This window comes from Xenopus laevis, chromosome 5S (genome assembly GCF_017654675.1).
Source record: "Xenopus laevis strain J_2021 chromosome 5S, Xenopus_laevis_v10.1, whole genome shotgun sequence".
In the NCBI taxonomy this organism is placed as follows: Eukaryota; Metazoa; Chordata; class Amphibia; order Anura; family Pipidae; genus Xenopus; species Xenopus laevis.
Window position 1 is genome coordinate 85,301,246 of NC_054380.1, and position 23,877 is coordinate 85,325,122.

Here is a 23,877-nt window from a genome sequence, read left to right on the forward strand (position 1 = left end):
AAAAATGCCAAAAACTAAGACCTATAAAGATTACAATAGGCCAACCATGTATTAAAACATATTTTAATTGTAAGTTTCCCTTTAAGGCTCTCCCAGAATTGCCTGAATTTCTGGGACACTCTTTTAATAGGAATTCATGACAAAACTTCTGCTACATCACCTTAAGTTCATGCTTGTGCTTAAAATGTTGGATCTCTACAGCTCCCACTCTATTTGCCACAAGATCTTTCATCTTCTTCTCATAATGCTGCTTTAAACGTGTTAGATCCTGAGAAATCTAAAGATTTAACAGTAGAAAAAGCCTAATGTAATAAAATTAAAAAACCAAATGAATCACTCTATTTTTATAATTTGCTATGGATGCTATGGGCAACATCCCTGGTAATGTGTTACACAGCATGATAAATAGGTATTCATTTTATACCATCATAGGAGTGCCCCACCATGCTTTTTCTGTGAACTGTAATATCATCTGCAATCTAGCACCCATTCAGTATTTGCACCTTCCCTTTCTTAATTTTCCTTATGTCTCTCATTACAAGCTACCTCTCCCTTTGTGAGCCTTACATTACCACTTTTATCAAAGGTTTCTAAAATAGAGCAATAATAATTCCCACTACTACTATATTCAACACACCATAAACTGAAATATGTTCCCTACCGGTGCCAGTGTTCCCCAACTCAGAAAAAAGTTTATTAAAAAAAAAAAAACATTAAATAAGTTAAGAAGCTTTTCATTCACTGTGGGTTAAAGATTATATGCATGAAGTCTCAACAATGTATTAGTTGCCCAAAAAGCAACATGATCAGTTAATTCATGTATGTACAGTATAAGGCTGTACAGTTTGTAAGGACTTCTTCAATGAGATAAGATATATCCTAGCACTGGAAACCTATAACTTCACTCTTAGGTCAGCAATAAACTGCTGTTATACTCAGTTCTAACACAACACTGTGAGATTGGGAAGAAGCAATGGACAAACTGTCAATTAAGACAACGGATTACATTCTTAATACTTTTTTCAGTCGGCTACACTGATGAATAAACGTTTAATAAGTACGTTGATACTATATAAACAAAGAAAAAAGACTTAAAATTACACTGAATTGTGGTTTGCCAGACAAATTGTGTCAGTGTGACAGAATAATGTGAATGTCATTTCACAAGGACACTTACATGACTTTTGTTTTTTCCACTCAAAAAGGAGTTTGGTGCTCCATGTTTTGACTCTGAGTCACTGTGTTCTTCATAACTTTCAAATTCACTAGAGCTCCAACCATAGTCCAGTGAGCTGTTTCCACCGTCTTCACCATTTTCCACATCATCGTATATCATTTCTTCAGGATCTTCAAATAAGTAAACAGGTTAGACATGAAAAATGACTTTCAACTTTTAACGATGTTTCTGTTTCTAGATTGATTAAGATATTTAGTCCCCTGCTATCCCTAGTTAACCAGTAATACATTTAGGCACCACATGTAGTGTGTAGGTACAGAATAAGGCTCATAAAAGATTTGGGGTTTTCTATCCCTATTGTTGGACATCATGTTTTTTATGGATTTTTTTTCTATGGACAGATTTTAGATGTTTCAGTGAAAATGAATCATGGAATAACATGCATTGCCCATTGCAAGTATACATTTGCAATAGAGCAGACCAGCTTCGAGCAGCTAAATTCCAATTTTAATCCACTGTGCATGCACAGTCACATGTAACCAAAAGAGATAGTGAGACCAAAGAAAAAATATTCTGCAGCCAGGGCTCCCTAGAATACTACTTCAGTCCAGTGCATTTTCCAGTGAGGGGCACCAGTTAGAATCTAGATTCATTGGAAGATGCTCAAGCGATTCAACCTTTCCTTCTGCTTTAACATTTTTTTCTCAGTTTAATATGTATCCCACTTTTGCAAACAACACATCTCATATCCAAGTGTTAATTCTAAGTTACTGTTAATTACTATAAGCAAAAAGCCACCAAACTGTTGCCCAAGGAGTAAAATTGTGTAAAGACTATTCCTGAATCTATAAGAATTTTCTAGGATACTCGTTCAGTTTTTATTGAGTTTCCAATTAACTCAAAGGTGTCAAATGCAATACCTGTTGCAGAGTCTGAATTCTCCCTTGGTACATCATCATAAATGACTTCATCAGGATCTGAAAGAAAGTATAGTGTTTGAATGATGGCTGTTCACGGCAAGGGACACTTACTTTGAATAATAACCACAGAATATTTTTTCTTAAAACCAGAAACTTTTGCATGTGCTTCTGTGGCTTAATTAGATATTACTGGTCTCCACAACAAATTATTTTTTAGGACCCCAAAATGTCTAGAGGTTGACCTGTTTTACCAATATTTATTTAAATTATATATGAATTAGGGCCTCATGGGGCTCCTATACCTTCTCGCCCCCCCTGCAGCCGCAGGGTCCGCTTCCCTTTTAGTCATGCCCCTGGTGTGCTTTATAGTAAATAAACTAAAAACACATACTTGTTACCTAATAGTATATATGTGTGTAAAACAGTAAATTCCAAGATGTTCTACAGAAGGGACCCTGGAAACTGTAAAACACATAACCCAAATTTGATCAGTTATATCCTTAAGGATATAACCAATCATGCAGCATGGCAGGCTCAACTCATAAATATGAAAATGAAGGAACTACTTACGCTGCATCCATTCTGTATTTGCAGGATCTGCAACCCACTTTGCCAACACATCTTCCTCTTTGGTTGACTGGAAATCTTCACTACAAAAGAACGCATTTATAAAAAATTAAATAAAACACATTAAATAGAAGAATGGGCTTATTGAGAAAGGTAATGGACTCAATGTGGAATTTAGTTTCTATGTCACTTCTTTGGTGAGTCTGACATTGCTTCAAAAGAGAAAAAACAGGCAACAAAAAAGTCTATAGCTAGCAGCTTGGACCTTCATCACACTGTAGTTTTCCACTACAGTAATTCACTCTTAAACCAGGCATACACTACAAGATCTGCTTGTTTGGCAAGGCTTAGTTTAGGAAAACCATGCTTGATCCGATTGTTTGGCCAATGGGCCAACAATTGGGCTCCAAATAGGAGCATAAAGAAACCCTTGAGAGAAGATTATGTGAACTCATTCATGCTGTCCTCATGCAATGGGGTTTTCTAATTTGCCTAATATACCTCTCACCAGGCAGGCCATCAGAAGGGCCCTATGCCTGTAAAAAAAAAAAAAAAAAAAAGCTGCCAACTTGGTTGATTTTATCATCCCATGTGTAGCTTTCGGAAATGTTTTCTTTCCTATGAAGGTAAAGGGAGATGTGGCATTTCTGAAATGGCTGGTCTCAGATGAAAACAAGGTCCAAAATGAGCAAACTGTCCAATAAGAAAAAGATTTGAGAAGATCATGATTGATAAAAGTATGGGGTCAACTACCAAGAAAAACACAGTTTCCAGCAAGCTCGGAAATACAGCAATGCCATTTCCAATAGTGTTGTATTTGAACAATCTTCCTTTTTGACTAATTTGCATTTTGTAATTCTAAATAACTGCATTAAGTCAGTCAAAGACAAAATACCACACAAATAAAGCGTATTTATTGTTTTTAGTGATCACTGTGCTTTGAAATACATAGTTTTATAGTTTAGCTACACTAAAGCCTCAGTATTTTTAATTTGTAGTTAATGTATTTTTTAACCTACCTTGAGAGTTCTCCGTCTCTGGATTTAGACATGGAAAGGTGATCATCTTCACTAGTGAAATGAAAATGTGGATTTGGAACAACCTCTTGCACTCCTGTAAGCCAATGCTAGAATCAGTCACCAAACTTTAGTGTTCTAATCATTATTTGTATGGAACCATCAGTTAACATTTTTGAAGAGAATTCTAATGCTACCATCCTTCCTGACTTTTGTACAATTTGTCTCCTTCACTCCATTGTTTACCTGCCTTTCTGCAGTTTGTACAAAGTGTTTGTGTTTGAGTAAGTAGCTGGTTATGGAGCAAGTTAGCAGTACGTGTTTGGATAGCAATAGCTGTGGTTATGACAATAAAACAACAAGTGCTCTCTTCTTACTGGTGCAAAATATGTAGAATGCAGAAGTTGATGTAATTAAGTTACTAGGATCACATGGTATTGACAGTGATATGACTGATAGCATAACAAATAGAAGCTGATCCTCCCCCCCCCCACACACACACACACACTATATAGAATGGAGAGCTAGATAACAGCTCACTACAGGCTGACAGGTGTACATTTCTGATAATGACCAATGATTGGAAATAATAATCATAATATAGCATATATCCTAAAATAATAATATAATCATTTGTTACTAATAATCATAATCATGGTTAGTACAAATATACTGTATGAAGCTACAACAGTAAGAGAAGGAATGGGAATGTTCACAATACAGGAGGATGTTTTGGCCAGAAAGGCCATCTCCCACAGTCTCCATTTTATCAAAATAATAAATAATATTTTAGTTTCTCTGTAATAATAAAACAGCACCTTGTGCTTGATCCAAACTAAGATATAATTATTCCTTATTAGAAGCAAAAACAGCCTATTGGGTTTATACACTGTTTACATGATTTTCTAGTAGAATAAAGGTGGCCATACACGGAGAGATCCTCTCGTTTGGCGATGTCAAACATCGGATCCTAATGGTGGCTTTACAGGCTGTCGGATCGTGGGACTGCATCACTGAACAGATGTGGCCACGATCCAACGGGATTTTTAGTCCCATCCGATTGGGGAAGCCCGTCGGGGGGCCCCATATGCGGGCCCATAAGCTGCCAACTCGGTCTGTTGGCTGCTTTTATCGGCTCGTGTATGGTCACCTTTAAGGTATGAAGAGCCAAATTTTGGAAAGATCCGTTATCTGGAAACCCCCAGATCCCGAGCACTCTAGATAACTGGTCCCATACCTGTACTGGGGTAGAGAGCTCAAGGAGATAGGGTACAATAAATAAGCTAATTACTAAAGATAAAGTACAGCAGCAGCAATAACTCACACAGCAGTAGATAAAGTTTTTATAATACACAAAAGCCATCAATATCCTGTAAATTATATCCTTATAAATGGTGAGTTCTGATGTCATCAGTTATAAACAGTGAGTTCTGATGTCATTTCTGTCACATCACTCACTAAAATTTGTGTATTATAATAAATAAAGTACCGCCAGTTGTAAAATATGAGAAAATTAGAAGTAACCTCGGAGTTCCATGACCTGTATAAAAACAGGTCATGAAACTCCTCTGTAACTTACAATATCCTTATATTTTACAAGAGGGGGTACTTTATTCACTATATAATCATAATGTAGGTTGTGCTTACATGCATGAAGCCATACCCACTCTGCTCTGAGATAGTAGAAAAAATTAACTCCAACTTAGTAAAAAAGATTTGGTAAAAAGATTTTTGCTAAAGAATCATCACTTAACTACAGTATGGGAGGAACAGATCTGATTAGACAGAGTAAATTGCATTCTTCAAACAAAAAAGATCATTTGTATAATTATACAACTAATAGATCTGCTTATGAAAAAATGGCTATGCAAAGTTTAAACTGTGCCAAAGGAATGGACGGCACTCCACTTGAAGAGGGAAAAAGGTCTTTATTGCAAGCACATGCAGGGATCAAAAGGCCCTACGCGTTTCGGGATACAATCCCTTAATCATAGTTGTCTATGATTAAGGGATTGTATCCCGAAACGCGTAGGACCTTTTGATCCCTGCATGTGCTTGCAATAAAGACCTTTTTCCCTCTTCAAGTGGAGTGCCGTCCATTCCTTTGGCACAGTTCGAGTTAAGCGGTGGGGACGCTGCGGGCAGAGCACCCCTGAAGAGGGTTTGGAGCTGCCATAGGAGGGGGAGGCTGACCGGTCTCCTAGGAGAGACAGAGTATGCAAAGTATGCAAAGTTTACCTCTTTGAGGACCTCTCCGATGAAGTATGTTTATACGAAACGCGTCAGACCATAAGCTGATGTAATTCTTTTTAACGATGTATAAATAAAAGTGATTTTACTGAAAAACTAAAGCGACCAATTTGTGGCCCTGGAAGTGCGCTCCCACACCTTTTAATTTATTATGTTCACATGATATTAATGTATTTTAAAAAATAAATTAAATAATGAAATCTTGCGGCAAAATGCAGTTTTTTCAACTTTTTTGTTCCGTCCACTTTTCCTATTCAGCATTTGTTCATCCACTAAATGAATACAGGGCTGACGTAGACAAATACAGAACTGACACCCTGTCAATTTTCCAGATGAATGAAAATTTAATTGAAATGAGATTTCAGCAAAAATTAAGCTCTAATTGGCCTTTTGAAGTTTGGGAAATTATGCTGTACTCTCTGCTTGATTTAAACTTGATTACGTTTTCTAAATGTATGTACACTTTAAAATCACAATGAATACAGTTACACCACTAGACAATATGAGGTATAGGGTCCGTTATCCAGTAACCAGTTATCCAGAAAGCTCTGAATTACAGGAAGGCCATCTCCCATAGACTCAATTTTAATCAAATAATTTAAATGTTTATAAAATTGATTTCCTTTACCTTGTACTGGATCCCAGCTAAGATATAATTAATCCTTGGAGGAAAGATACCTTATCCGGAAACCCTCAGCATTCTGGATAACAGGTCCTATACCTGTATCTTAACAATTCCAGTAAAAAAAAAAAAATTTCAGGTCTTAAAAATCTTTACAATTCTTTAGATCTTGTCTCAACAGGTATTTGTCTAGCATTTGAATCTGGGATTTCCTGTTGTTTACTTCTCATTTCCTAAGAGGTTAACAAAGTGCACAGGTGATGTATTTCATGCATCTTTCTACAGAGAAATAAGGTGGAATACAATTAAAGCAGCTGTTATTAAAGGACAAGTAAAATGATATTCACAAAGTTTGTCATTATGACTTTTACTAAGATAAGCAAGAAAAACCCTGCAGGGACATGAGACAGAGGGAAAGAGAAGTCCAGTTTATATTCCTACCAATCGGTTATCATAATAAAGCAATGTAGTGTAAAGCCTTCTGCATAGGCGGAGGGTGAATTTTTTGTTTGGGGAGGCTAAAGATGGGCCATTCATAGACTGACCTAAAGCTACTGTGAGGCTTAGTGGATGCACCACTGGAATGAAAATAAACCCCCACCCCAACTACCATCTGTGGGTTCCACAACTCATATTAAATGGATTCTCAATCCATTTGTGTTCACAGATGTCCCTTTAATTTTAACAAAGGGGTGATAGATTTGTGAAGTGTTAAACAGTGTTATGCTTAGATGTGAGATTTAGTCTATATTTACAAAACAAGCACATATATGCAGTGATATGCAGTGGGTACTGGTGGCAGAGATTCAGATATATTTATGCCCCCACAATGTAACATTGCCACTGAAATACAACATTGGTTTGTTTCCAAGCCACCTTAAAGGGGTGCTTCACTTTTAAGTACACTTTTTAAGTACACTTTATGTGTATAGAATGGCTAATTCTAAGCAACTTTTCAATTGGCCTTCATTTTTTCTTTTCTTTTTTTATAGTTTTTTAATTATTTACCTTCTCCTTTTGACTCTTTCTTTCTTTCAAATGGGGATGACCTCTTCTAAAAACAAATGCTCTGTAAGGCCACAATTCTATTGTTATTGCTTTTTTTTATTGCTCATCTTTCTGTTCAGACCCCTTTCCAGTTCCTTATTCAAATCTATGCATGGTTGCTAGGGTGATCTGGACCCTAGCAACCAGATTGCTGATATTGCACATTGGAGAGCTGCCGAATAAAAAGCTCCACAAATAATAAAAAAAATGAAAGACATTAAAAATTGTCTCAGAATATCTGACTAACTAACTTACAGACTTAAAAGGTTTTGTTCACCTTTGAGTTAACTTTTTTTATGATGCAGAGAGTGATATTCTTAAACCAATTTGCAATTTGTTTTCATTTTTTATCTGTTGTTTTTGAGTTATTTAGCTTTTTATTCAGCAGCTCTCCAGTTTGCAGTTTGAACAATCTGGTTGCTAGGGTCCAAATTCCCTAGCAACCATGCACTTATTTGAATAAGAGACTGGAATATGAATAAGAGAGGCCTGAATAGAAAGATGAATAATAAAAAGTAGCAATAACAATACATTTGTAGCCTTACAGAGCATTTGTTTTTTAGATGGTGTGACCATTAAAAAGCTGGAAAGAGTCAGAAGAAGGCAAATATTTCAAAACCTATAAAAATAAATAATAAAGGCCAATTGAAAAATTGCTTAAAATTGGCCATTGTATAACATACTAACAGTTAATGTCAAGGTGAACACCCCTTTGACAAAGTAAGAGAAAAAAAACATGCAAAAACATAAAACCACAATTTGCTTTTCATGGGGAACGAGTTCATTCAAGATTGGAGCAAGGGAGATAGGTATATTATTGGTGCCAGTTGAGAGAAAAAACGTTAACAAAAGAAACTATTTTATTCCAGATTCCAGTGTTTAAGCCGTTAGAACTTTTCCAGTATAGTACTGTACCTGTGGGAGCAGTAAGTTGAAATCTGCAGCAAATTAGTTACACCTCTGGTGAGGTTCCTTCTAGTCCTTTCTGTAGTGCCTTCCGACGATCCAAATCTCACCCCCACCCCCTCCTTTATCTGTGACCTGATTGGCTAGTTCTACTGTCAGTCAAGAGAGGTGCATTCTGATTGGGGAAACCATGAGGAATAAGATCCAATCAGTGTGCAGCTCAGAGAACCGGTTTCCACAATGTTATAGTGAATAAAGTACCCCCTCTTGTAAAATATAAGGATATTATAAGTTACCGAGGAGTTTCATGACCATATAAAAACACGAGGCCGAAGGCCGAGTGTTTTTATACAGGTCATGGAACTCCGAGGTAACTTCTAATATCCTCATATTTTGCAACTGGGGGTACTTTATTTATTATAATACACAAATTTCAGTGAGTCATGTGACAGAAATGACATCAGAACTCACCGTTTATAACTGATGACATCAGAACTCACCGTTTATAAGGATATAATTTACAGGATATTCATGGCTTTTGTGTATTATATAGGTATAAACCAGCAGTCAGAAACGGAGAGAGTTTGTTTTAGTTAGGTGCCAGGCAGGTTTGGGGAGGCTTAGCCTCCCCTAGCCTTATTGAAAATCCGCCTATGGCCTTCTGAAAACAGAAGGTATTTACATGTCTCATAATACACACATAGCACTGCCTTCATACCAAAAACCATATTTAACATAAGGCATTAAGGGGGTTATGTAATAAAAGGCACTAAGTTTGCCCAGGAGCAGTAACCCTTAACAACCAATAGGATGTTTGCTTTTAAACAGGATGCTACAGAATGCTACCTTCTGATTGGTTGCTATGGGTTACTGCTCCTGGGCAAACTTAGTGCCTTTTTTTACATAAACCCCTAAGGGCGGAGACATGCAAATCCCTCCTGTAGAATGAGACATGTAAATACCTTTTGTTTTCAGAAGGCTTTACGCTGCATTGTGAAGGGCTTTTTGGCTCCTTTTAGCCTGTCTCATCCTAACCAGGTTAGTTTCTCTGCATAATAAAGCAAAAAATCTCTTAATGCATTTTTCTTCTTTTTTTGTGCTTTATTAAAACAGTGCATTGTAAGAATATAAAGTACCTGCTGACTAGAGTCGATCCATTAATCAAAATAATAGAAAACCAAGGTTTACCTTGCTCATCAATTGATAGGTTGCGAATTATGACTGGTGTGGAGTATGCTGGCTGCAACAATGGTAAGTTAGAGGGAACGGCGTATCCACATGGCACAGGAACAGAATATCCACTCGGCACTCGCGGACTTGTACTTTCGTCGGTAGATACAAGGTCTTCTGATGTAGCTGAATCAACCTCTTGAAATGCCGCTATGTCAATAATAGAATATGGGTTCACCTTCTTTGTTGTTGTTTTCCTACCAATTTCTGTTGGCAATTTCTGTTTTGAAATTTCTAGGGTAACTTCATTGGACAGTACTGAAATGGATATATACAGCATATAAAAATACCGTAGTAACTTGTACTAATAGTTAACCATATTCATATATTTGTGTGTGTGTGTGTGTGTTCTTATAACATGCATAGATTTCTTTACTTCGTGTTTTGTTTCTTCATTGTATATACTATTTTTTTATACAGTGCTTTAGAAAATGTTGCTGCTTCCCAATTATGTGCGATAATTATTTTTATATACATTTTGATATTCTGGGCGAGTTTACCAATTCTTTTTCTACATATATATCTGCACACACACTTAAAATTAAACAAAAGTACCACACCAAAAATATCATTATGCAGAGAGATATTTAGATGACTGACTTTAAAGAGTGACATTTCATAGCCAACAGAGTTCTTTCTCAACCCTTAATATACAATAAATGGGTATAATGTGATATATAGGTAACACATAGCCATGTGACTAATAAGGAACAACACCAAACCTGGAAAGCCCTGTTTGGTAAAGTCAAATGAATATTATCTAGGTAAATGATCTTGGCACTCACCTGGAGGGTCTGGGAAATGGAATCCCAGGTCGATGAGATTATCAGCAGGAGCTTCCACTAGTGGTTGGTCTGCTTCTGGAATTTCATCCCCGCTGTCAAAATCAAATTCTTCTCCTTCTTCTTCTTCATCATCATCGTCATCTTTTTCATAGGTAGGGCCATTAAACGTCAGCTCTTCAGAATAAACTATACATAAAGTACATGTATTTTCAGATACACAGATAATTAAAAAACAAATTGAATCATTAAATGAGGACATATTTTTATGATAAACGCTGGCATTTATTTTTCTACATGTATAGGACCTGGTATCCAGAATATTTGGGCACAATTTTCAAATAGACAGCACCACGCAGGAAAGTTTCTTAAAAGGAGCTTGAGGAAAGGCTGTTGTTAGCCTGAAACTTCGCTGTATATCTGTCCAAGAAAAGCCTTTTTTTAAATAAAGGCCTTTTAAGAAACTTTCCTGCGAGGTGCTGTCTATTTGAAAATTGTGCCTTCAGTTCGGGTGGGAGTGGCTGCCAGAGACGTGCGCTGTATTATATTGGATCCAGCTGGTGAGTGCTGACTTCTTATCCTTTATCCAGAAAATTTGGGACCTAGGGTTTTCCCAGATAAAGGATCTTTACATAATTTGGATCAAAATAAGTCTACTAAAAATAATTATAACATTAAATAACCCCAATTGTTTAGTCTCCAATAATGATTGATTGTATCATAACTGGGATCTAGTACAAGGTACTGTCTTCTTATTACAGAAAAAAAGAAGTTGTTAAAAATTTTAATTCTTTGCTTAAAATGGAGACTATGAAAGATCGCCCTCACGTAATTTCGATTTTCTAGTTAACGGGCTTCCATACAAGGATTCCATACCTATATTATTCTTTAATTCAAGACAGGTGCCTGCAAAATTGGACAGGTCAGTTCATTAGTAGTGCCCTGCCTTGCTTAGTGTACCCAAAGATGGCTGGTTTGACATAAATAACACATAAAAAAGGAAACTATAAAGATTGTTTAAAAGGACAAGGCAAGTCCTGAAAGGATTAACCTACCTATAGAAGCTTGACATGCACTCACTCGGCAGAATATGTAGCAATACCATACATTTCCAAATATCACCAAAAAGTAGAAAAATAAGGTCCCATAATTCCTTGCTCTCACTCACTCACAGACCAAGACCACGATTCTGTGCATAACTTAATACCCAGAAATAGCACATGTGCAAAACGCTGCAGGGACAAAAAGTCCTCTTTATTTTACTTCAGTTGCACGCAGTAGATCAGAGGCGACGTTGCAGTGTCTAGACTCTAGAGCAGGGATCCCCAACCTTTTGAACCCGTGAGCAACATTCAGAAGTAAAAGGAGTTGGGGAGCAACACAAGCATGAAAAATGTTCTTGGGGTGCCAAATAAGGTCTGTAATTGCCCATTTGGTAGCCCCTATGTGGATTGTCAGACTACATTGAGGCTCTGTTTGACAGTACACCTGGTTTTTATACAAACAAAACTTGCCTCCAAGCCTGGAATTCAAAAATAAACTCCTGATTGAGGCCACTGGGAGCAACATCCAAGGGGTTAGAGAGCAACATGTTGCTCACGAGCTACTGGTTGGGGATCACTGCTCTAGAGTAAGTGGGCAGAGGGCTATTAGTGCATGCGCAGATTAAGCTTGGCGACCATATTTTTGACATCTCTAAAAGGCATTATGGCTGGTGCAATTATATCTGTGCTGAAGTTCCATGCTGCAGGGAGCTGAACTGAAGTAAGCACTATTTGGAGAAAAAAAACTTTGATTAGGAAGAGGATAAGGGGGTCTAACAGATGGAAAAAAGTTACAAAAGGGGGTTGCCTTGTCCTTTAAAGGATGTATAGCCCTTTTCGGGATTCATTCAAATGGCAATACTTTTTTGGAAAAGAAGGAGACAACAACCCCGCATTGTGTATTTTTAAAATCACACAGCATAAACAAATACAGTATATACAATTCTTCTGACGCCACAAGACACTGGTTCAACTTTCAACAGTGCCTCAATCACTAGTAATGCTATTTGATCCAGAAATTATGAATGTTTTTACTCACAGGCTTTTACCCTCAGCTCTCTCAGCTGCATGAGCACATTCCCACTTCCTGGCCAGAGAGCTTACGCACAGCCACTTTTTTCCCAGGTGATGATTCATTAATTCAAACATCTGTCTGGCTTTTCCTCCATATCTGCTGTGTCACATAGAGCATTCTGGGAGAGACATAACTGCCATACCCCATAAAAATGCAATTGCCTGTGATGCTGATCTCTCTGCTTTCCATGAGCACCCACTACCAGTATTTAAATAAGCACAGTTTAGAACACGGTGATAAAGAGCCTAGGGAAACCACGTGACTTTTCATCACAAAACAGGGAAGTAAAAAAAACGGTTTCCTTTTCTGGCGCTAATTTGCATATTCAAATTCGGATTTGGTTCAGTATTCAGCAGAATTTTTCACAAAGGATTTAGGGATTCGCCCAAATTCCAAATAGTGGATTTGTTGCATCCCTAATAGAGACACGTGATCTAGAGACATGAAGTCTAGCATGAATATACACCAACAGATGTAGAACACATGGACATAAAATGATGAAATCCTGGTAACAACAGTTCTGTTTCTCACAGAATCACACCAGTGATATTACTAGATTAGCTCATATTAGGATGCAACATTTGTTCGATCAATTATTAAAAGCCCCCTATTGCTTTCACAGTTGTTTTGGAGAGTTTTGCCACTGATAAAGTTTCAGTACTACCTCATGCTTGCAGATGCTAAGCAATTACATTTTCTAGCCCTTGACATTTCTTGAAATAAATGGGAAAAAAAAGTGTTCTAACTAAACAATGTGGAAATACATGGCAATAAAAATGAAAAAAGCAGATGCAAAAGCAGAATTCAAATGGATTTCCAGATCAAGCAGCATCCTAACAAATGACCTGTATTTGCCAGTAATTCATTTTGTGGTCTGCCATTTTCAATAAACTTTTTTTTTCATGAGGGACATCAGAGTGTGTCAAGCACCAGTGACAAGGGACCTTTGATGAATACAATTCCTATTCTGTCCTCAGCCATTTTGTAGACACTGCCCCCTCATGTCACCCAGCTCCAGCTAATTTCCTTGTGGTACTGTGAAAAGACATCTCTTGTGAAGAACGTAAAAAAAGGGCAAAAGGCTATTCCTTACTCAGGGTTGCTGAGTTTGGCTGCACATTGTTAAAGTACTGTACACAGAAATTATAAATCAGTCTTTGCATAGTGTGAAAGGACAAGGCAAAAATAATGAGAAATGCCAAGCGTAAAATCATTTCCAGATAGAAACATTTAGTATCTGCATTTTAGAATGGTCTCAGCCAAGCATGAGAGTGGCAAAATCACTTTTCATTAGGGATGGACCGAATCCACTATTTTGGATGCGGCCGAACTCCCGAATCCTTTGCGAGAGATTCGGCCGTATACCGAACCGAATCCAAACCCTAATTTGCATATGCAACATTTTTTACTTCCTTGTTTTCTGACAAAAAGTCACACGATTTCCCTCCCCACCCCTAATTTGCATATGCAAATTAAGATTCGGTTCGGCTGGGCAGAAGGATTCGGCCGAATCCGAATCCTGCTGAAAAAACCCGAATCCTGGTCGAATCCCGAACCGAATCCTGGATTCGGTGCATCCCTACTTTTCATGAAATGCTGACACTGCCAGCACTTGTTTAATTTGCTGCACAGAGAACAAATGTCACATACACTGCCCTTGATAATTAGAAGTCTCCTGGCACAAACTGCTGGTTCTAATGAGAGTCTGGCTTCTGGTGTGACCACTAAAAGGACAACATATCTGCTCCCTTATGTCACAGAGCTCTGACTAATTCCCTTTCGTGTGTAGTCATAGGAATTAAAAAAATCAAGAACCTAATTTTAAAGGAGAACTAAAGCTTACTTAAAGAAGTTGGCTAGAAATGTTATACATTATGTTCTGGGCGTCTGTAACAGCCCAAGCTAACCACAGCCCTTTAGCAGGGAAGCTCTGTGTCTCCATAGATGCCCCAGTAGCTCTCCATCTTCTTTACTGCTGATTCATTGCACATGCTCTGTGCTACTGTCACTTACTGAGCTTTGGGACTGACTCAAAATATACAGTACATATAGAATATAAATATCACAATATAAGGCTGATTAGTAGTTAATACAGATAATTACTACATGACAGCACATAAACCAGTGCAATTGGCATTAGAATTTAATAATCAGCCCTGTAGCATCATCTTATATTACAGGCCCACCTCATTTTCTGCTTGATAATTTACAACGACCCCTAATCTTATCTTCTCAACAGCTGCTCAGAGCCCACTGAGCATGTGAGTAAAAATGGTGACCCCCTGTGACAAGTTTGAAATCCTGGATCATTGCTGCCATTGAGAAGCTGAAACTTTAGGCTGGTGTAATAAGTTCTGTATATAAAATACGACATTTTTAGCCATATTCATTTTTAGGGTTTAGTTCTCCTTTAAAACAATCTCTGGCTAGAACCAGCATGAAACACAGATAACATGAGAATGAAAAGTATGCATTTGAATAAACTATACTATGAACACTATACTAGTGTCAGTTGCATGCTTTTTGTAAGGGAATCCCCGATCAGCAATAGAATGTGAAGAGGCAAATCTGGCACTGTGCTAGACTCCCTCACAAGAAGTAGTGTGCATTCTTAAATATTTAGAGATTTCAGTTTAGGAACAAGAATGCATAAGAAAGCAATAGACTTTCATGCTGTTTTACAAATCTTTGCTTTACCTTCAGGTGGTGGGGGTGGAAAGTCCTCAGTATCGACATTGTCAAGAACATCCATCCTGTGCAGCTAATAACAGTTCAGGGAGAAATGGAATCCTGTTAAAGAAAATTGTCAAAATCAGTTTCTCTTCTCAAGCTTGAGCCTTTTTATTTCTCTATAACTGCCCTACCAATAAAGATTTTCCCAAAACAGGGCAACAAAGAGCAGTCTCTTCATCACCTACGGTTGCTAATGGCGATATATTACAATACAATTAGTAAATGACCCAATAAACTAATAAAGGGATCTGTAGGACTATGAAGCACTACGCTGCAACACTGCAGTATACTTAGTATTACAAAGCTATCCATGGCACAAGAAGAATAAGAGCATAAGAGATAATAGATTGTGGGCTGCTAATGCATTGCATACTAACACAACTTCACACAGCTACTCCAAACAGCATAATAACAGCTATTCAAATCTGGATTTAAATGTCCAACATGGAAATGTTAGAATACATTTCCATATAATTCTCTAATATATATCTGCATCTAGAAAGCCATTTCCTCTTATTTACAGAAGAGTTGAAGGAATGACTGCTCTGGCATTTATATAGATTTGCTTTCCATACCCTGCCATACTTTTAGTATCTTACTTGGGAATTTCCAAAATCAAATTAGACTAGTAAAACTAGTAACCAACTACAGATCACAACACAACTTTCTTTTATATAGGAAGCACTTCATTTTCAAAGGTAACTAAGAGTCATTGTGGCATTTGTAGTGGTTCCATGTGACGTCTCCACTATTTATTTCCTTCATTCTTCTTTTGTAAATGTGTGAGATATTCGATCCCTTTTAAAAGGCATAGTTATTCCGTTATTTTGAATAAAGCAAGCTTTCAGCCTGCCCTGTTTTGAAACTGTTCCGGAGCCTCCATCACTTCTACAGTCTGGGGCTTATTTATTATGCTGCGTAAAATGAAATTTGCCGGAAAATGTTGTAAAAAGTTGTGTAAAATAATTGGCAAATTTTTCAAGGTGTGTGTGTGATTTTATGCCATGTGAATGTCAGATTTGCCACCTATAGACCTTTGTAAGGAAGTCCCGGCGGAAGTTGCTCAAAGAAAAAAACTTGTAAAAAAAAAAAACGCCTTTTTACGTGGCAATGCATGACGATGCTTATGTTTTTTACACCACATAATAAATCCAGGAAGCCTGAACAAGTGTCTTATGTGGTGCCAACATGTAATAAACATGAATAAATCTACACTCATCAAATTAACTTATTCCTGTTCAATTAAATTTAAACACTGATGCCTTGAAGGTCAGTTTCTGTGTGCCATTAGTCTTAAAGCCACTTATAGTCTTGATTTATTCCATAAAATAGTAGTTATAGGAGAGCACTCATAGAAGCAGATACTGCTAAAACATTTTATTATTGACTAGAAATAACACGACATGCCCAAAACAGGTCGTGTGATTTGTAGTCAATAATAAAATGTTTTAGCAGTATCTGCTTCTATGAGTGCTCTCCTATAACTACTATTTTATGGACTAATATGGGATTGCGGTAAACCTTTATGGAGGATTGAGGCACAGGCAAACTTATTCTAGCATCGGCAGAGCGAAGGAACAATCTCCCTGTTGTTCACAAGTGTTGATTTATTATTGTCCTATACCACCCAAACTTAAACCTTCCCTGAACCCCACTTTCTCAAGAGTACCAGTGTGCATGCCTATTAACTAACCAGCACCCTGGGTCATAATATGAAGCCTATTTATCATGCTGTCAAATTATTTACACTGGATAAGTGTTAGGGGGTTATTTATCAAAATCTGAATTTTTCCATTAAAAAAAAGTCAGATCAAACTGGAATCCACAATTTGACCTTATTATTAAAGAATCTCGATTCAAGCGGATTGCGGAAAAACTCCATAAAATAGGTCTGAGATGGTGGATTCTAACTTTTTGCAGAATCTGGCTTTAATCAATCTAGAAAAAAAATCTAGTTTTCTCCCAAAAAGCTGGACTTGAGTTTAGTAAAGGTGGCCATACACGGGCAGATAAAGCTGGCGATATTGGTCGTTTGGACCAATTTGACAGCTTATCTGCCCATGTTTGGTGGCTTCCGACGGGTCTTCCCAATCGATATCTGTCTACGATAACGATCGGGAAGGTTTGATTTTTAACCGACCAACCCGTCGGAGCCCCTTGGCATATCGTAATTCGATCGTTCGGCCATACGGCCGAACGTTTGAATTACCCCCGATATAGCCATGCCGTTAGTCGCATATCGGGGAAAGACCCGCTCGTTTGGAGATGTCGCCAAACGAGCGGATCTTTGAGTCTATGGCCAGCTTAAATAACCTCCTTGAAGTATAGTAATCCTAATTATGGAAAGATTGTCTATCTGGAAAACCCAGAACATTCTGGATAACAGGTTCTACACCTGTTCTGAACACTAAAATTCTACAGCATTATATCTTATTGCCTAATTTATTCATGTAAATTGGAAAACTGTGTAAAAACTGGTGGAAAGTAAAGTCAGGCAGTAAAAAACACAGCAATGATCTATTACCACTTTCAAAAGGATTTTGGAGAAACTTTACACAGAAAATGAATGGCAAGCTTCATAAATACACTGTTTTTGACAGTTCAGTGCCTGGCGATTACATAAGGATGTGCTATTTAAAGGGAAAGTTAATCCCAAAATAAACATTTTCCGAATACAAGAAAAAATAATTCTAAGCAATTTTCCAATATATACTTTTTAAACAATATTGCAAAAGTAATAGTACCCAAAGACCCATTAGACCTAAAGACAGGTCTGTTAATCAGCTGCCTTGCAGTACATTAAATCATGTCTGAGCCATCAGGGCAGAGAACAGATAGGGACAGACACTTCTTTCAATAGAAATATAGCTACAGATAATTTAACCATATAAATAATGAATGTATATTGCAAAGTTGCGTAGAATTAGGATTTATTTTATTAGGTAAAAACTTTTGGGGTTGGCATTCCCATCAATCACATTTTTTCCCAACACAATTTGATGAATAGGCCCCTAAGTATACTGTATGTGCAACACAACAGTCTTTCAGGAGGGCCACTCCAGAGGATCACAGAAGGCAGTTTAAATGGCATGGCTGGTCTAAGTGCATTTTTAACATTTTTAAGCATTGAACAAGTGGCAAAGTTGGAATCGTGGAAATGGACCTGAAGAGGAAACCATAGCTGCACTTAAAATATAGACACGTTCTGTAAGTATGTAATGCATATTAGTCAGAAAGGCTCTACAAATACTATTCATTTATTTTATGACTGGGGGATATAATGGGGGTTCCAGAAAAAAAATATTTTATGGGGTAATTTAATAATGGGGCTGAAGTCTGTCCACATCAAGTAACCAAAAGCTTGTAGTGAAATGTTCACTGTAACATCCACTGTATTCAGTATGATAGCGTTGGGCACCCCCTTTAGCAAACACAGTTTGCTCAGTCTGTGTATAAAAAAAACAGTTTAATCTTAAGCTTCCCTGAACAGCAGCATTTATTTGCAGGTTTCTGTACAACATTTAAGAGGGATCAACCCCTTTCTTCATTGTAAATCGGTAACCCAGATGACTAGTACATGCTACTGACTGATAAGTTGTATTATTAATTACACGTGTAGCAATTATTTTTATAACTTAACCCAGTAGTGTTTAATAGGATACATATACAGGTATTGGATCAGTTATCCAAAACCCATTATCTTAAAAGCTCCAAATTATATAAATAATCAAATTATCCAACATTTTTAAAATAATTTCCTTTTTCGCTGTAATAATAAAACAGTACCTTGCACTTCCCTTCCCAACTGAGATATAATTATTTCTTACTATAAGCAAAACCAGCCTATTGGGTTTATTTAATGTTATTATTACACAATTTTCTAGTAGACTTAAGGTATGAAGAGCCAAATTACAGAAAGATCTGTAACCGGGAAAACCCCAGGTCCCAAGCATTATGGAGAACAGGTCCCATACCTGTACCTTAATATTTCCTAGGGAAACCTCCATAACCTACTAATTAGTGTAACCCGCAATTTATATCAATTTCATACTTCAGTGGTTTGGAAGATGTTTACATTTTTAAACTGCATGTACAAGACTTTTGGCTCAGCTGTGAGTCAGTAACCTGAGGGTTAATTGAATACAGGAAGTGCATATGAATTGCACAGCCGATACTCTGGGCCCCTCAAAAAGTGACTGAGCTGAAAGCCTGCCTAGCAGTATAAAACTCATCCACACTGATGTACTATACTTAGGGTTGCCACCTGGCCTGTATTTGAAAATGATGGTTCATCACAATGTTATTAATAGGAAAAAAAGATAGATATATAGGAAGGCTGGTATTTTTTTCTAGAAAAGGTGGCAACCCTAACTATACTTAATATAAAATGAATATAAATTGCAAAAGGGCTCAGAGGACCACTCTGAATAAGTTTACATGAATTAAATATTTTAAGTTAAGTTCTACTTTAACATTCTTTGACTAGCAAGATGCAATTTTTTTGTTTCTTTGGAAATATCACAGAAATTTTTCTTTAATGAACAACTGTAAAAACAGATGTTGACCTAAATGACATGCAGTACACAACTCCTCCCAAGGAAGATCTCCCAGAGTAGGAATGTGGTAGCTCAACAGATGAGAGGCAAATTCGTCTTCAACACTTCTCGGCAAACCCTGAACTTGCCAGTGATGACTTAGTGCATTTCTCTATACTCGTGATCATAAAAACTTTTCTTAATCAGCTTTCCAAAATGAGAACCAACAGATATTTTGCACTAAAATTCCCAGCATCCCACAGCAGGAAAAAGCTGTCTGGGGTCCCTGATATTGTAGATCAACAATGTTTGGGAGAAAAGATTGCCCTTAAAGGGATACTGTCATGGGAAAACATTTTTTTTTTTCAAAATGAAACAGTTAATAGTGCTGCTCCAGCAGAATTCTGCACTGAAATCCATTTCTCAAAAGAGCAAACTGATTTTTTATATTCAATTTTGAAATCTGACATGGGGCTAGACATAATGTCAATTTCCCAGCTGCCCCAAGTCATGTGACTTGTGCTCTGATAAACTTCAATCACTCTTTACTGCTGTACTGCAAGTTGGAGTGATATCATCCCCTCCCTTCCCCCCCCCCCCAGCAGCCAAAGAAAAGAAAAATGGGAAGGTAACCAGATAGCAGCTCCCTAACACAAGATAACAGCTGCCTGGTAGATCTAAGAACAACACTCAATAGTAAAAACCCATGTCCCACTGAGACACATTCAGTTACATTGAGATGGAAAAACAGCAGCCTGCCAGAAAGCATTTTTCTCCTAAAGTGCAGGCACAAGTCACATGACCAGGGGCAGCTGGGAAATTGACAATATGTCTAGCCCCATGTCAGATTTCAAAATTGAATATAAAAAAACTGTTTGCTCTTTTGAGAATTGGATTTCAGTGCAGAATTCTGCTGGAGTAGCACTATTAACTGATGCGTTTTGAAAAAAACATGTTTTCCGATGACAGGATCCCTTTAATTGGTTTAAACACTATTATTCTAAAAAAAAAAAAAAAAAAAAAAAAATACCCTGTTTGTATATATACACAGTAAATTTACATTCACAGGCTTAGTATTGGAAGCAGCAGCAGGCTGCTCTAATTTCTCATTGAATATCCTTCCAGAAAAAAGCTACAAAGATGGTGATTGCCATGTACTAAAAACAGCACTTGGTTCCATGCATATTCTGATAATAACTAGTAGCCAGTTGTAACTATATAGGAATCAGACCCTGCAACAAGTGCATTATTTCAAAAGATTATAGAGGGCTTAAATAATGTTGCTCTTGGACTTGGTAACCTCTAGCTATACCAGGACTAGCAGGCAGCCATAAAAGCAAAAGGTTGGACTAAATCACTGATGGTAGAACCAACCAAAATGCCCAGTTAGGCTAAATCATCTTATGATGACAGTTTTACTACAATTGACTAGCTGAGCTATCTTTAAAGTGGATAGTTGACTTTTCATTAAGTCCTCTGAACAGACTTTTTTCAGCATATAATCACCAGGTCCGGGCTGAGAATTAAAATAGGCCCTGGCATTTCAGGTACACAGAGGCCCAAACAGCCCCCACCAGGCCACTAAATACTGACTTTTTATGGCACCTTATAGCAGCCCCTTTGGCATTTGCTAGAACCCTCAGATTGCCAGTCCGGGCCTGGTAATCACACTCATTACATATAGCTCTATAGGTACCCATTTAATTTAATGAGTATTCTGTGTACATATCTGGGATTTCTGACAACTCCCAGGCTATTTCACAGATTAAAGAGAAAATAAAACCATCATCACTATCATTTATTTATATTACACCAGAAAGTTACCCAGCACTTTAAATTAATGTATAACAAACAGTGGTGTTACATTAACTTAAACATGAGTTACAAAATAAAATTGGATATTTAGAAGTAAAGTTTAAAGATAACACATTAGGAAATGACAATGAAGCTTCGTCTTCACTCTTGAGGCTAGATCAAGCCCTTCATGTGAAGCATGCAGAGGCTAACATCTAATAAATTAATCAGAGACAAGGTACTGAAATTAATTATGCTTCATCTGGTCATGTTGTAAAAGTGGCTGGTTTGGCTTGTTTCTTGTAGATATGAGAAGGCTCCTTGTCACACTGGGCACTTACCAAAGGAATAAATGTAACATGAACATCAAACTGGTATGTATAAAAGATGGAAAGCATTTGAAACATTACTCTGACATTCTAGTCTCGTGTTCTAGTTAAACATTCTACCTGCTGCATTTAATTGATACATGATAGCCAAGTTCTAGAAGTAAATGAAAAAGAAATGTTAAACACCCTTTCTTTAGGGAATTCCACCCATCCAAGAATTTGGGTAAAAGCCAAATGGAAAATAACTAAGAATGCCAAATAATGCTTAAAATATGATTTTACATCCTGCAGTGTCTAGTAATATGTTATTTACATATCTAAAAGTTGTCTGGCTAAATCCCATTTAGTGAACAGCAAGGTATGGGTTGCATTTACCTCCCAGAGGTGGTTGGAGACCCCTGCGTTTAGAATGATGTGGAACTATAGAGATAACTTTGCAGAAAAATATATGTTCCTTTAAATAACCACTTTTGAATTCCTGCAGTACTCAAGTCATTGCTTGCTAATTTCCTCTACAGACAATAGCCAGCCACTAATTCCACCTGCCTTCTGAAGCCCTCTCCTATCTCCTACCTCACCCAGCCACCCACCCACTTCAGCACTATTATTTAGTGTGAGGAAGTTTGTATAAACCAAAGCTACTTATGGAACAGATAAGGGCCGTTACACACTGGCATTTGTTTCTGCAAACACTGCAGTTAATCTTCTATTGTAGGGCCGATCATTGGCCTGCGTTTTTCTGCAGGCTGTGTTTCAGCCCCATGTGACATTAGCTTTGCATATACCTTAATGAGTACCACCAATCAGGAAGCATGGAATGCATTTGTTTCTGCAGTCCTCAGTGGTGGAACACATGAAAGACTAACCACATAAGGACACAGGAGCAAACACTCATGTGTAAGGGCCCTTTATTATCAGCAATTCAGCTGATCACACATTGGTCTTTTTCTGTGCATCTGCTTTGTCCTTCTGAAGTGCAATCTGATCAAAGAAGGACGGCAAAACATTTACTGATCCACCCATGGGGACACACAGGGACCCTAAAAATAAAGCTGCCCATTATATGTGCTTATCAGTGGGCCAATCGGATTTACAGTTCAGGCAGACATTTTCTACTGCAGACACAGCCTTATCAAATTAACTGTTAGTATCATGTAGAGAGAGGTATTCTATTAACGACTGGTGTCATTCATGTTGGAATTTTTAAATTTAAAGCCATCAGGTCACTATGGCTTAAATAACCCCTAAACCAGCTGCAGTTGGACAATCACAATAGAAGGTAAAGAGAGCAATCATTTTTTGAGCAGAGGTCTCTGCTAAATGTTTATCAGAAACTGAACTTCTGATTCAATTAACTGTACATTTGCAACGGACTAGGGCAATTTTAACCACCACCGCTTTCTGCCAGATGACAGCAGCAGGCTAAACACAGTGTGACAGCTAAACATACACTTAAAGGAAAACTATACCCCCCAAACAATGTAGGTCTCTATAAAAAAGATATTGCATAAAACAGCTCATATGTAAAACCATGCTTCATGTAAATAAACCATTTTCATAATAATATACTTTTCTAGTAGTATGTGCCATTGGGTAATCTTAAATAGAAAATTGCCATTTTAAAAAATCAGGGCCGCCCCCTGGGATCGTAGGATTCACTGTACTCACAAACATACCAACAAACCATACCGGTTAGGTCACATGAGCCAATTAACAGACAGAGTTGTGTCTTTTGCTTCCTGTTACAGTTAGAGTTGTAGTATTTCTGGTCAGGTGATCTCTGAGACAGCACACAGACCATCACGAAATGGTGGCTCAAGGCAAGACATGTAAAAGGGCAAGATTTACTTA

At 37.4% G+C, this 23,877-nt stretch overlaps 1 protein-coding gene across 3 annotated transcripts in view; it reads right to left on the minus strand.

Annotated features, from left to right (window-relative positions):
- The window catches only part of arhgef10.S (Rho guanine nucleotide exchange factor 10 S homeolog), a 92,662-nt gene that overhangs the window by 49,972 nt on the left and 18,813 nt on the right, over nucleotides 1–23,877 (minus strand). For 2 of the 3 annotated variants that reach the window (XM_018265568.2, XM_018265567.2), the window contains exons 2-9: nucleotides 15,333–15,425; nucleotides 10,521–10,706; nucleotides 9,694–9,993; nucleotides 3,684–3,777; nucleotides 2,668–2,747; nucleotides 2,098–2,154; nucleotides 1,178–1,347; nucleotides 161–277 (exon numbers count right to left, since the gene is read on the minus strand). In XM_018265568.2, coding sequence (XP_018121057.1) covers nucleotides 161–277; nucleotides 1,178–1,347; nucleotides 2,098–2,154; nucleotides 2,668–2,747; nucleotides 3,684–3,777; nucleotides 9,694–9,993; nucleotides 10,521–10,706; nucleotides 15,333–15,387 — 1,059 coding nt within the window. In that variant the 5' untranslated portion in view covers nucleotides 15,388–15,425. The remainder of the gene's footprint in view (nucleotides 1–160; nucleotides 278–1,177; nucleotides 1,348–2,097; nucleotides 2,155–2,667; nucleotides 2,748–3,683; nucleotides 3,778–9,693; nucleotides 9,994–10,520; nucleotides 10,707–15,332; nucleotides 15,426–23,877) is intronic. The other variant, XM_018265570.2, reaches the window with a different exon arrangement.